The sequence below is a fragment of the Mustela putorius genome, unplaced genomic scaffold (genome assembly GCF_011764305.1).
Source record: "Mustela putorius furo isolate JIRA1106 unplaced genomic scaffold, ASM1176430v1.1 tig00000813_pilon_pilon_pilon, whole genome shotgun sequence".
NCBI classification, from domain to species: domain Eukaryota; kingdom Metazoa; phylum Chordata; class Mammalia; order Carnivora; family Mustelidae; genus Mustela; species Mustela putorius.
The window spans coordinates 4,053,182-4,068,179 of NW_025421485.1; the positions used below are offsets into that span (position 1 = coordinate 4,053,182).

At 55.2% G+C, this 14,998-nt stretch overlaps 1 protein-coding gene across 5 annotated transcripts in view; it reads right to left on the bottom strand.

Moving 5' to 3' along the window:
* LPIN1 (lipin 1) overlaps nt 1–14,998 on the bottom strand; it is a 125,590-nt gene that overhangs the window by 9,765 nt on the left and 100,827 nt on the right. For all 5 annotated transcript variants that reach the window (XM_004745813.3, XM_004745812.3, XM_004745814.3 and 2 more), the window contains 4 exons: nt 11,801–11,927; nt 10,572–10,720; nt 10,002–10,088; nt 1,883–2,035 (listed from right to left, as the gene is read on the bottom strand). In XM_004745813.3, the coding sequence (XP_004745870.2) occupies nt 1,883–2,035; nt 10,002–10,088; nt 10,572–10,720; nt 11,801–11,927 (516 nt within the window). The remainder of the gene's footprint in view (nt 1–1,882; nt 2,036–10,001; nt 10,089–10,571; nt 10,721–11,800; nt 11,928–14,998) is intronic.

Consider the following 14,998-nt stretch of genomic DNA (forward strand, 5'->3'; position numbering starts at 1 on the left):
CGTCACCCCACCAGCCTGTCGCCGAGCAGCATCAGAGCCGGGGGCTCCCCGCCCCCACCTGCCAACCGTGCTCTACACACCGGGTGTATGTGCCTCAGTCCAGCTGAGACCCAGGCGATCCTCAGAAGCGCACCCAGTTAAAGCACCTTGCTAGGGAAGGTCACTCTGGCTCGTGGCAGATGGGCCTATCAATTCTAGAAGCTCTGCAGGACGGCTGACCCACAGACGGCTCGGGCTAGAATGCGGGGCTAGAAGCCCCCGGCTGTTAGCCAAGGATGGTCAGGAGCCCCTCCAGCTCCCGAGAGGGGGCACACGCTGGGAGGTGTCCTTGTTTGGTTGAGTAAGTCCTCACAGTCCAAGGTCAGCCACTTTTGATCGATCATGGACAGTGGGACTTCGGTGAAAAAGATCACCTTAAATGTGTATTTAGTGCTAAATATCAAAGTACTAATGTCTGTGTTTTGCCTGACCTTGCAAATCGTCGGTCCTTAATATGTGATAATGAGTAGCTTCCTACAAACTGTCGACATAGGTCGGGGACCCCATTTCATTAACATCTGGATTCTACTGAGGCCTACGCTGGCAGGACGGTTCTCGGGACTTAAAATACACAAGGGATCCAGAGGTTTGCCTGGATTTCCTCTGCAGAATGTGCAAGTTTCAGTGTGAGAACTTTTACTACAAGGAAAAAAAACTACAAATCACACTAAGCAAAGCTGTGATGGAAAAGGTATCCGCAGAGCTCAAGAAAAAGACCCAAGAGGAACCAACATGGCACTCTGGGCCCATCTGGATTTTTCTGTTGTCGGCACAGTGAGCAGCAGGTCCTCAAACTGAGGAGAATCCCACCAGAGCATCTCACCGTGTCCTGAAGACAAAACTACCTGATACTTAGAACCAACCTTTGGCAGAACCAACTTCCTTTATGACCACAACAGATGATGTTTTGAGAGCAGCCTGGGAAGCTGCCCTGGGATCGAGGTACAGGGAAGCCCCCTGTTCTCCTCTCTCCCACCCCAGGAGGCCAGACTTAGTTTGGTGTGACTTCTCTGCCTGGGGCGGTGATAGGCGGAGAGAAGAGGTAATCAGACATTGGCTGGTGACTGTCAGGACCAGTAAACGAAACCGTGGCCAGCGCCTGGGCAGATCAGTTAACTGGTTCAGTTCATGAGCCAGTCAAAGGCTGCCTTTGGCTCAGGTCATGATCCCGGGGTCCTGGGATCGAGCCCCAGGTTGGGCTCCCTGCTCTGCGGGGAGTCTGCTTCTCCCTCTCCCTCTGCCCCTCCCCTCCACTCCCACTCTCACTCTCTCTCAAATAAATAAATAAAATCTTTAAAAACAACAACAAAATATGTGACCAGAACTCCCACTAAAAAGAACTCTTCTGGGAGACAAGGGCCGGGTAAGTGGTGGTGGCGGGTCGAGGGGCCACTTAAGTCAGCCCAGGTCCCCGATTACACGGAAGGCAAGTTGACTCTCAGAGTCGCTAGGACTCAGCCCGGCAGCCGCCCTCAGGGGGAGGACAGCAGGTGAACAGGCTTGAAGTGGAGAACACTGTTCCGGAAAAACGGGGACAGTTCAGCGTGACTGAGTTTTAAAAACCACAAAGGAGGGCAGGGGGCCGTCAGGAAGAGTCACGTGAGCCGAGCTAACGGATCTGGACCGGATCCCGAGCGCCGTGATGAGCTAATGGAGGGTGAGGCCGGGTGACTGAGCCAGAGCTGCATCTCGGGGGAACTTTGTGCACCCGCTGTGGGGCAGGCGTACGGGCTGCAGCAGAGCAGCTGGGAGGCTCTCCTCAGCAGCACTGCCGGGAAGAGGAGAGGGGCCTGGACTGGCCCGCAGCCCCGGGGCGCGAGGGGGCCCCCGCCGAGCGCCGTACCTGTGCAAGGCCGAAAAGAGACTGCTTGGGCTGAGCAGCAGGGGCCCCTGAGGCAGCACCGTGCCCCTCTCGTTGACCCAGTGCAGGTAGCCCCTCGTCATGTCCGCCATCCCGATGGCCCGCGCAGAACAGTAGAGAAACTTATAGCCGTTTCTGGAAAAGAGACAAAGCATTCATGGGTCATGGCATCGCCCCAGGGAACAGCTCTGCGTGCGCACAAACCCTAACCCGATGTGTCACAAAGAACGGCACTACCGCAAGCTTCCTTCCCCACCTGGAGGCCACATTCGAGAAAACACTCTTTTGCACTGAGAACAGAGCCTAAACGCATTTCACGGAGTGAAATGGAGCACTTTCAATTCCCTCACTTGGTTTAATCCTCACGGGAACTTCGTTCAGTAGGCATTTTCCCTTGTCTTTACTGCTAGGGAAACTGAGGCTATTCACCAACTGGCCGACTTACCCGTCCCGCTCCCTGCACAGGGCCCCACCGCCACCTGCCAGCACCGAGCCCCCGCCCTTACACACGCCGTCAGATTCTCCCCTCGGCTGCGTAGTTCCTACAAGCTCGTAAATACACACTCCACCCTCTCTCATCCGTCCTGAAAACAACCACTGCACCAAAGCCCCCCTTCTCAGGTTTTCCCTCTTTCCAGACCAAATCGCCCACTCCCTTCGCAGCAAACTCCTTCAAAGGGCTGTGTACCTGCACTGACTGTACGTCTCAGCCCATCCACCACCTCCAAGCAGACTTGTTCCCCTGCCCTGCTGGCCCTGCGGGTCCCTGCGATGCCACGGTTCTCATGTGGACAGACCTCCCGGTAGCACCTGGCATGGGGGACCAGTGTTCCTCTGGGACCCTCTGTCCTGGCTCCTGGGACCATCTCCTGGTCTGCTTCCCACACAAGCCCCCTGGCTCTGTCTCCACCCAGGCTCCATGGGCACAAGTCCCGGGGTTCTGGGGCCCTCTCCTCCTCAGCACCTAGCACCCCAGGGGATCGCACCCACTCCCCGAAGGCTCTCTACGCCCCATGCAGACTGAGGTGGTGTGTACGATATCCGTGATGCTGTGAAACAACACAGTAAATGTGGTCTTCATCCCCACATCCCAGCATGGAGCTTCTAAGCCCTTGGAATTTCCAGAGTAACCTGTCATTTACTGTTCGAAACAAGTCCCGCCCTCCAGCCCAAGTTTATGCTAATGAGGCAGTCCTTGGAAGGGGGGGGCTGGTTGCCATAGGAACCAATGAGCAACCGGAGGGTTGGAAGTTTCAGCCCCACCACCAGCCCCACCCACACAAATCTGGGGAGAGGGAGAGGGCTGGAGACCAAACTCAATCACCGATGGCCAAGGATTTGATCAGTCATGCCTACATAATGAACCTCCACAAAACCCCTAAATAATGAGATTCATGGTTTGAAGAAGTAGGTGAATGCGTCCACGTGCTGGGAGACACCCCAATCCCACGGAGGGGAGACCCTTCCAGGCCTTGCCTCGTGTATTGTACCTCTTCAACTGGCTGTTGCTTAGTACCCTCTAGAATAAACCGAAGAGTCTGCCTAAGTTCTTTGAGCCATTACAGCAAATTAATAAACCTAAGATAGGGGATTGTGGGGACTCCTGATTCAAAGCCAAGTAGGGGAAAAGTGGGGGTAAGCCAGGGACCCCCTACTTGCGGCTGGTGTCTGGGTTGGGAGCTGTCTTGTGGGCCTGAGCCCCTAACCTGGAGGATCCACCCCACTTCTGGGTAGTTGGGGTCAGACCTGAATTGAATTGTCAGACACCCAGTTGGTCTCTATAGGGAATTTCAGAATTGCTCCGTGTGACAGCCCCATGCATTGAGTGTCCACAGCATTGGGCATGAAAACCAGATCACAAGATGTTCTTCTATCAAACGCAACTTTACTACTTTATTAGGACTCCATTTCACTTCTCTAAACCACTGAAAGCTTAGTGTGCAACATGAGATGTGCTGTTAATATAAAATGCATACCACGTTTCAAAGGCTTCCTATAAAAACAGAAGATCTATCCCATTAAGAATTTCTATATTGATTACATGCTTAAATGCTAATAGCCTCCATATATTGGACTAAATAAAATACACTCAACATTTTTAAACTCTGTCTTCCACTCCAGGCCTCTCTCTTAAGCTCCAGGCCAACACGTGCAGCTGCAAACCCCCCATTACTCACAGGGCACACAACAGTACCTCCCACGTGACGCACCCACAGCCCAAACAAGCACAGGTGCTCCTGCCGCGACCTCCCCACTCAGCAGCGGCACTCTCTCGCCAGCCCAGGTGTGAGGCCAAACCTCAGGACTGCCCGGGTTTCTAATTCTCCTCACAACCACCACCCTCCCAGCCCCCCTACATCAGCGGGACCCCTCACCCCACCCCAACCAGGACCCCAAACCACCCCCCAAGTGCCCTGTCACCACCACAGCCCTCGTGCACACCTCTGGGGCAGGGCCTCCTGCCTCTATGCCCACAGCGACCCGGAACCCCAGACCAAGGCACTCAGGAAGGAAACTCAAAACCCACTCACATCATGCTCAAAACCCCTCTAGAATCTTATGTGCCTCAGATATAATCCAAATTCTTTGCCATGACCTATAAGGCCAGCGAGACCTGGTCCCTGCCCCTCTCTCCAACCCCATCTGCTCTGTCCCTCTGTCCCTCTGTCAGGTGCCCCATGCTCATTCCTGTGCTGGGCACCTGCGGGGGCTGTTCCTCCTGCCTGGAACACTGTTCCCCACACCTCAGGCCTGCTCCCTCCCTCCCCTCACATCCCCTCCCCAGAGGACCCTCCCCTTGCCCCTCCATTTAACCACCACCCTCTCGCGCCCGCACTCCGGGCACTGAAGACACCGAACCCTTGCTCTGCTTTATTTTTCCTAGTGGCACCCATCACTAATATTAGAGGACAATCCCTTGTTTGACAGTATTTCTCACGAATCCATAAGCCCCCTGAGGGCGGGGCTTATGTTTCATCCCTTGCTGTAACCCCAGAGCCAAATACAGTGCTCGGCAAGTCACAGACGCTTAGTAAATATTTGCTGCATGAACGAACACAGACTACCCACTTCCAACCCAGCACACGGCTCCACCAAGGACCGTCTTTGCTGGTCAAGGAACTCATCTCGACACTTGCTTAATGAATAATACACTCTCTAAAACCAGGAAACAGGAAAGGTTTAAGACGAAGAGAATCCAGAAATACCAGCTTGTTTGGAATACAGGGATGCATCTGAAAATCAAGCAACCTTTTTAATTAAACATCTTTGTATTTTAGCTGTCTAATTAATGCAATTTAAAAAAAAAACACTATTTCTGTATATAGCTCTTCACATCAAAGTTCCTAAAAGCTGCCACCTGCAGCGGCTTGAGATGATAATTTTATTCAAAACTTGATTTTCAAATACATTTCACGGTCTGATCAGGCCACTGCCTTGTTCTCACTGTACAAGTATCCTGCTTCAAAGGCCGTTACTAAACAGGGCTGGAAAATCAGCCTGAAGACATCCTCTGTGGGGGGCGGGGGGAGATGCCAGTTGGTGGCGGAGCCTTCGCCCCCATGACAGCCGTCTGTGATCCCACCAAATGCTCCAGTGGCACCAGTCACCAGAGCTTACTCTCCAGGGAGAAGCTTCGGGGTAAGACCCCACACTCAGAAGGGCAATGCACCCCCATCAACGCACCCCCAGGGGGCGCTCCCGCTGGCCTCGGGACAGGGCCCGCCCAGCCCTGCTCTTCAGGAACAGAAGAACACACGGGGAAACCTACCGGCGCTGGCGAAGGCAGAATACAACACGCACAGGGATCCCACTTACTCGCCTCAGATCTCAGCAACTGCAACAGGGCTTGGGGGAATACCAGAGCCAAAAGGAAAGAACATTCCACGTCCAGGCTTCGCACCAACGGTTTCTCCATCTGTCCCAGCCTCTGTATCTCCCTTAAAACACTTGGCCCAGGCCAATATTAAAATAGCTTGGAAAGATTATCTTTGAAGCTATCTGCCAAGATAAGCTTCTAGGCTGAAGTTTCCCCACTACTGACATCTTGGACTGGATACATAATTGTTGGGGGGCAGGACAGAAGCCCCAACAATGCCCACCGTGGGACATCTTAGCAGCACCCCCGGCCTCCCCCCAATAGGTGTCCGTGACACTCCCCAAGCGGGACAACCAGAAAGGTCTCCGAACATTGCCATGGGTCCCTGGGGGCCAAAATCGCCCTCAGTTGGGAGCACAGTCGTGGAGAAAAGGACCTCTGTAGCCGCACTTGCAGGCCTAGGGGAAGGGTAATTCCCCGCTCCCGGAAGGATGGAAGGCTCGGCGCCAGACTTAGACTTGTTGTGCTCAGCCTGACTCTGCGACCGAAGTCTGCTCAGACCTGGGACTCTTGCGGAGGCCCAGCTTGGAAAAGCTCGTCCCGCTAGAACGCACACCCCGGGGACCGCGAACCCGTGACCCGTGGCTCCGAGTTTTTGGCCTGGCAGAGGCCTTGGGGGTCAGCTGGCCTCATCTTCCCGTCTCGGAGGTGAGGAACCCCAAACCGGGAGTGGGGACAAGGACCGTGCATCCAGGGCAGGCCTTCTAAGGGCTGTCACTTTCAAGGCCCAGGCCCCCCAGGGCCCCCTCCAACATCGCATCCCTGCCGGCAGCAGTCGTGAGCGCCGTCACCTAAGAAGACCTCGAGGGGAGGAGAGCACAAGCACTGTGGGCAGGAGAGCGGAGACCCTACCGAGCCTGCTAATGAGGGGTCCGCCCTGGGCATCCTCTTCAGGCCATGGACCCCTCCACCTAGCACAGGTCGCTGAGTCATCGCACCGGCACAGATTTTTATTACACCGATACAAAAATATGCATCAGTTAAGGTGCCAAATCAGAGCAATTACTGTCCAGATTGAGCCCCAAAAATCCCATGGGTTCAATGATCTAGATATTTTGGGAAATAGTCCTTCACTTACCTTGTACTTATGGAACATATTGGAACCTGAAGGAGGGTTTTATATCTGCCACTGGTATGGGCTCTAGCTGTTTTGGTTTTTCTTTCTTTGAGAGAGTGCAGGTGAGGAGGTGGGGAGGGGCGGGGTGGGGGGAGAGAGACTCTGGAGCAGGCTCCACGCTCGGCCTGGAGCCGGACGTGGACTCGATCTCACAGCCCTGAGATCATGACCTGAGCTGAAACCAGGACTCAGACACCTAACCAACTGAGCCACCCGGACGCCCCCTCTCTTTTAATCAATAACCACGCAAGCTGTTTTCTACCCTCTGAACAAGGTAACAATCGGCCCTACAGATAATTTCTCACAGCTGACTGCGTTCAAAAAAGTAACTACATTTGGCAAAAAAAGTAAATAAATTTGCTCTGGTTCTCTGTTGTTTTCAGGCAAGAGACTATCTGCAAGACTGGGTTTTCCATCAGATAAATACAGCAGGGCCTAAAATTTAAGTACAGCCTAAATTCAGAAAAAGCAGCGTAAAGACAGAGTGATCAGTTGGCCAGTCCTGAAGTTAACAGCATCACGTCCCTAGTACTCGGGCATGCTAACCTCTCTCCACCTAGGCCTGCGGGCAATCAGTCCCAGGAGGACATAAGAATGACCTGGACTCATGAGAAGAGGGAGCCCACAGCGGGACCAGTCCTGAGTCCCTGCCCCTGACCCACAGCAGCGGCCCGGGGCCCTGGAGGAGGAAGCACGTGGGGCGCTGCCCGGATGGGGGGGTTCAGTCGAACCAACAGTCAGCCACAGGAGCGCCCCACCTGCACTGGCACCCCACGCCAGGCCAAGCCCCGGGTTTCCACAAAGAGCTCAATGAAGAGGGAACAGTGGCCTAGGGTTGCCAGTTCTGGCCTGGAAGGACGTGGTGAGGACTGTGACATCTTCACGGGGCCTCACAAGCTGAAAAATGTTAAGGCAAAAATCACCCTACGCCCGTTAATCAGAACCAAGGATGCTCAGCTGTTCTCTGGTAGGCTTCCCTACTTTACTTCCCAAAAAATCTCTTTTCTGGGGGGTGGGGGGAAATCAACTGTGCCTTTTTTCTTTTCTTTTCTTTTCTTTTTTAACGTACAGTAAGAGAAGGAGTAGATTTATGTTCCAAAGCCCAAAATGATTCAGGCTGTGAGCTTCTCAGTATCCTGACTCATGAGGGTTTCTTCCGACTAAAAATAGACGCAATGTTCAGTGTCGTGCCAGTCCAGAGCTCCCGGTGGATTAGTCCTCCTCCGCGAGGTCAGCCACGGTGAGGCTGTGGGAAGAGACCGGCACACGCGCCGTCCACGGGACCGCAGAGGGCAACCCGGCTCTACCGATCAGATCTTCGAAGGCCCTCGCCTTCAGTCCTACTTCTGGGAATCGGCCTTACAGAGGCCCCTCCCGACATGCGTGCGCCTTCTTATTTATTTATGGGCTCATCGTACATAATGAACCTCCATGTAAGTGCTTCACACATCAGTCTGGGAAACAGTGAAAAACACTGGAAACTCCCTCCTCCGGGCACCAACAGAGGACTAGTTAAAACAGCACAGCTCATCCACATTATACAACGGGGGCCGCACTGGAAAATGAGGTAAATCTTACACGGAAGGGACAGAAAGACGCATTACTAAAGAACGCAGGCGAGCATGTGTTGGGGGGCGTGGGGAGAGCAGAAATGGATTTTAAGGACACCGAGACAGAGCCAAACTGTGCACCGTGGCTCCACTCCGGGAAGTGGATTAGCTTGGCGGCAGGCTGGAGAGGAAGAAGAGAATGACCTTCCTACTCTCCCATTTCTCTCATTTTGCTTATTTCTCTTCATTTTTTAAAGAAGCATGTACTACTTTTGTAATTTTTTGAAGAAGAAATCTGAAAAAGTAAGGTCAAGCCAATGAGGGGGGCCCCCTAAGAGATCAGAGGCCCTCAGTCCCACCAGGATACGAGGCCCCATCCCAGCCACGCCATCCCCACTGCGGCGTAGGGCCCAGGTGGCCAGACGCGGTGGCTACTTCCCGACATCCTGAGCACCTGTCACTGGGCCGAGCACACAACAGGCGCTCAATAAATGCTGGGTGAGTGAATGAAGGAGGGGCAGGAAACTATGCTTCCTTCATCGGTGCTCGCAGAGTACGGGCAGCACTCTCAGTGCCCACTCCCAACCCCCACTGTCACCTCCATGGGCCGGGGGGTGAGCACATCAGCTTGGGAATCGTGGGCCCGGTTTTCCAGCCTGACACCCACTTAGTGTGTAATTCCTCACCTTCCTCAGCCAGGGAAAGGTGGGGTGTCCTGCATCGGCCTAGGGCACCTTCCAGCTCAAGCGGCTAGAGAAGAGAAAGCACTAGAGGGAGAGGTTTCACGGGTGAGGAGCCTTCAGTCCACAGAAAGATGGAGAAAGTGACAAGCCAGTGTGGGGAGGGAGGGTGCCGGACGGGCCCTACGCCAGAGCCAGACCAGAGTAAATGGAATGACTGTGGCACTGAGCAGACCAGGCCTGAAGGCACCCTGCCTCCCATTAGCCGCTGGGAATGCAGACCGACCACTTCTGAGGGAAAGAATGATATTAATTCTTATAGTAATGTGGAAAAGCTAGTAAGTGAAGTAACATGTGCCCAACAGAGGCCAGCAGTTTAAGATCCAGGCTCCCCCTGGGACATGCCAGGTATGGCCCCAGAGCGGCCGCTCTCCTACGCTTTGGCCACACAGCGGAGGACCCCCCCAGGCTCGTGGACAAGAGCAGCACCACAGCCAAAACCTGCCAGGAATCCACACTTTTTCAGCCCGAACAATGTGGCTGGGCCACTGTCAGCCATCTCACCTCACCTGAGGGGACAGTCCTCAGTATGGACTGAATCTCAAGACCTCCCCTAATGCCACCACCTTTCTTTGGCCAAGAACTTGGGAGCCTCCTATCACTTCCTTTCTTGTCTTCTGGCACCGAATTCATGCTTGGGAACTGGCAGGCTGAGCGCTCACTGTGTCCTCAGAATCCCCCCCACCCCCCCACTGACCCTGCTTGACAGAGGTGTTCCCCTCGTTGCAAGTCACGTTCAAGGTTGAGCTTCTGCGAGCAAGGTGTCGTGCGTGCACCAGCAGCGCGCGGGAGATGGGGACGGGCACTCGGTACTTACTGGCTCACTTTATGGTACAGCTTAGCGATGCCCTGGTGGGTCCAGTCCTTGCCCAGGGTGGGCAGAATGTGGCCAAGAGTATCAGATCTAAATGAAGACAGAAATGAGAAAAATACAATAAAAAAGGCAGGACAACAGAGAAGAAAGCCCATTCCAATTCACCAGACCAGAAACGCTTCATAAAATATGTCGGCAGGACTCACGACTTTCTCGCTGGAGAGAAAGCCAAAACCTGGAGTAACCAGAGGAGAACGCTCACAGAGGGGATATGTTAACCCCCAAAAGGGCACCTTCTCACTGACCATGCGTCAAGTCCACGACTTGCTAAATCAAAGAGAAAAGGCCATTTGCAAAGATGCTCTTGGGAATCACCCACACGAGCAACCTCGGGGGAGCGAGCGCCACACCCCAACTACAGCCGTTTAGGGCGAGGAGCGAAGTTTCCAAGGCTGCACCAGAAACGGAACTGCACGAGCCCCATGGCACCACAGAGAACAGAGATGCCAGCTCCGGGCCTGGGCTCCACAGGAAGGTGAACTCACCCACGGCCCCCAAGGCAGCCAGACCTACCTGGTGATGGTCCCGTCAATGTCCGAGATGATGACTTTGTCGTCCCAGTTCCACAGGTAGATGGTGCCCTCGCAGCGACACGTGCCTTGGTACTGGGTGGTCACGCTGAACACCACGTCATTGGGGCCATTCTTCAACTTCAAGCTTTTCTGAAAAACACGAGCCATGTGCCCACTTGAGGGAAGGCCCAGACTGAGGGCTATCTGGATTCCATCCCATGAGACACTAGATTAGGATTATTTCTTAAACTCACTACCCTAGGCCACTGTATAATTCTGCCTATAGGTAAGCATGGTTCTCGCCAGGATTTGGGCAGAACCCGGCTCTCCCCTTCAGCCCCCCCATAAGGCAAGCTCACCCGCTTCCTGCAGGGTTGACTGACAGGCTAGAAGGCTGACCACAGGAATTCACTTTAGAATGGGACACACTTCCTACTCTGTGAATAAATAAAAGGGCCGCAATGGGAGAGACAAAGCCAAGTGTGGAAATATGTTTCCCTGAATAACGCAGACCCAAGGAATTCGCAGCAGACACGGAAAGCAAAATTACCTTTCGGTGGTTTTGCATCTCACTGCTGGGACCCTCTCGTGCATGCCCGCTGGCTGCCAACTCAGGTCCCCCGGCATCGCTGGCCTGAGCACGTGCCACACAGCGGCACAGAGGCTGCCAGGCTGCAGGGGTGCACTGGTGGCATCAAGTGGGGGTCTGGGCCTGACCTTCTCCCATGAAACACCATCACAGCTGAGCCCCACCCCCCTTCTCAGGATTGAAACAAAAGAGGGAGGATATTTGCTCACTGACTGTCCAGGGAAAGAAGGGTCTGACACCCCCACAGAAGAGGACACTGTGACCATGACGGTCCCCTGCCACCTGAAATTCTCTAAACCCCAATGCAAGTGCTTGATTTCCCCCAATTTAGGAGATGCACCTGAGTTAACAAACATCTCTCCAAAAATGGGAAGAGCCTGGGAGCTTCGGGTCTATCAGTCCTTCAACATCTAAGGATAAACCAGCCTCCTTGGCCGCCCTCCTCTGACACCTGAGAACAGGAGGCTCCAGGGCTCCGACAGGGAAGCCAAAAGGGAAGCGAGACCATGGGGCCGGCCTGGCCAGGGGCTGAACTTGGGCCAGGGAGCGGGAGGGGCACCCAGACCACCAGGCCGCGGAGTCTGGGCGGCCCCGCCTCAGCCAGCGCCCGCGACGCGGCAAGGGGAGAACCAGACACGCACCAGCTGCTCGGAAGTGAGCCGGAGGGTCTTCCTGTAGCTGACGTTGGACAACAGAGGGAGGTGGCTTGCGCTTGATGGCTTGGCAGCTGCGTGCTCTTCATCACTGGAGGACGATTCGTGCTTTATTCTGGAACACACAGTGATGTAATCACCAATTAGGAAATGCATCTGGGTAGCCATTAAAAATGCATTAGGCCGGAATCAATGACGGAGGCAATCGGGTGTCTCCCGAGTACCGTCTCTCGGGTGGTCATTTACCATATGCCGCTACATTTATCAATGAAGGCTCACTAACCCCCATTCATCCGCCTCCTGCATTATTCATCTGGGGCTGCCGCTCCTCATTCACTTCCCTGTTCACCAGCCATCATCACCCTGTTTTAAACCAAGATGCTGCTTCTTGCTGAGAAACAGGGTTAGGCCCCCTCCTTCCCAGGAGGATGCTCGCAAACATTCTGTTCTATTCCAGGTCCAAAGCTGCAGGCCAAGAAAGGAGAAGTCCAGATTTCTACACACCCCGACTGATGGGCTCCATGCTTATACCTCTCCAAACGCACATCCCCGGACAACTAGGAAACTGCGGGACCCCCTGACAGGTGGAGACAAGGCAGGCAGGCATCAGTCCTCCTCCGGAAGCCCTGAACGGGCTGTCCCACCCGCAAGGGCTGCACACCTCATCCGCTCATGCAAACCCACGGGGCCAAGGCTCCAGACTCTTCTGGACTTCTCTGTTTGGTGCAAGACTGGGGATCGCAGGTGGGAAGCCGGCTCATTCTCTTTAAACGGCTCTTACAGGCCTACCAGTCATTAGTTGTCCCTCAGCCAAACCCAGCTTGAGCATAACCCCCAGCCGGCAGCGGTAGCCCTGCTTCCTGCGACTGTTACCGTCCCAACGTCTCAACACCATACGGAGTACTAACTGTTTGCTAAGGCTGCGTGGGAAGGGCCGAGTGGCCCCGAGCAGGCAGGTCCCATCCTCGGGCGCACACCTCCCCACGAGGCTTCCGGCTCCAGCACCCCTCCACGCAAGACTGACCCTCCTGGGAGCTGCACCTAATCTTTGTATCTGGACGAGCTCCGACTCTCAATGCTCAAGTCCTCTAGTCCTCCGACCTCCCGCTCACTCCCACCTCCCTGCCCCCTCCCGTGCAGCCCGTTGCTTACTCGCCCTGCGTGTTCATTCCGGAGCAGTCCCGGCAATCCAGGACCGTCCCAAACTAGGGAGACCTGAGGGAGGACACGAGGACACAGCACCCACGTCTCCGTTATTTCTGAGAGGAGACGGGCCTCTTTCCACACCCAGAATGAGCGGCCCTTCCCCAGGCGCCTGCTGCGCTGCCCCACAAGAGGGAGCCCGTGGGCTGCGGGCTGGAGGCCTGGAGCTCGGTCCCCGGATGCTCCTGGTGCTGTGCTGGCCGCGGTGGATACGGCAGACAGACCGGCCCCTGCTCTGCCCAGGCGCTTCGTCTAAACCATCACAACGCAGCAGGACATGAGCTCTAATGGGAAAGCAGACTTGGCTGTCACCAGATACGGTGACTGTGCTGAATGAGCCACAGGGACAGGTCGCTGACATGACGGCTGGCATCCTGCTCAGTCCGTGGCGGGGCCGGGCTGGGCTACGTGTGCATGGATCGAACCCGTGACACGACGTGGTTTCCAGATGCAGTGAAAACAGCACGGGGGCTGGGACCTGAGAAGCCCCGGCGGGCACCGCACAGGAACCAGCTTGGCGCCCACCCCAGCTGCTGCTCCTTGCGGCCCTGCTTTCCTCATCTCAAAACGGAGAGGAGCAAACCGCGTCACTCCCACCAGCACACTCAGGAAACAGCACCAGACAGGAAGGACAGGACTGGGAGACGGAGCCCCACTCACGGACAGCCTCACGACCAGAGGATTCCTCTCGGGGCCTCTCGCTCGTCTGTACAACGATGTGCTCCAAAGCCACAGTCCTTTCCAGTTCTGCCCCCGACCCCCCGGCTCCTGTGAACAACGCCGGCTCCTCTGAACCTGCAGCCCACAGATCCCCAGTCGCGGAGACACGGCCCTGGAGCTGACCTGGCCGGACCTGTGGGAAGCCAGGCGGGAAGCCAGAGACAGACCAGGCCGCAGGCCCCTCGCTGAACCGGGAGACAGCACAGCTCCACCCAAACGGCCTGGAGTGAGAGGAGAGGCCAATGGGAAGCAGAGCTCTGATGACACCAGACTGACGTGTGCCCCCGCTCGGAGGGTTCAGAAGCTGTTCATGTCCATCGGCTGCTTAAAAAAAAAATGTTTAAGAACCCACCAACTCTGTGCAGCACGCCAGGTTCGAGGGGAAACGGACGCGAACACTGCAACGGGAGTCGTACGCTGGCTGCTGGCAGAGCTGGCTCGGGGCGAGCTGGTGGCCTCTGGGGGCTCTGTCCCCCTCCTCCGCATGCAACAGCGCCCCCCAGCCCCGGCCCCCATGCTTGCAAGGGCTCCATGAGCTGGTGCCCACTTTCCGACACCGGCAAGAAGAAACCAACAGAACGAAAGGGCTCATCTCGCTCGAAAGTCTGTGTTCAGAGAGTAGCTGCGAACAACACCTCACTTCGCACTTGTCACAGTGCACATTCTTCAAACAGTATTTTAATGACTGTGTGGTGACAAGCATTTTGCTCAATTAGGAGACTGCGGAGACCACTCTGCCAATCACGTCTGTCAATCAGGAGAGCACTCCAACGCCTTCTCTCCGCCGGCTGCACGGATCAGACCGGGAGGCTCCGCGTCTGCGACACCAGCAAAAATTAAACGATTTCTATTTCTCCAAAGAACTCTGTGTTAATACCTTTCAAAATCTCAATTCCTTCTTGCAAAAGTCAATGCTTCATCTTCCAGGTTTAATCAAGAAGCGTAGTGACTAGCTCAGAACGGGGAACGGTCTTAGATGACTGCTAGCTAACAGGGAACAGCATCTGTGCCGATGTTCAGAGGAGTGGTAAGAAAATCGGCGCTGCTTCCATCGAACCTTGCCAGCCGATGCCACAGCTTGGGAGGGGCCGTCCCGGGGTCTTGCTGCTCGTTACCCGACCCCCCCAACCCCCAGCGACCTCCCTGGTCCTCCCCATGGCTGCTGGCAAAGGGAGAGGACCGACCAGTACCAGATGCCCTGGTGTGCCGCACTGTCACGTTCTGTGCCTTTTTTTTTTTTTTTAATTTATTTATTCTAGAAAG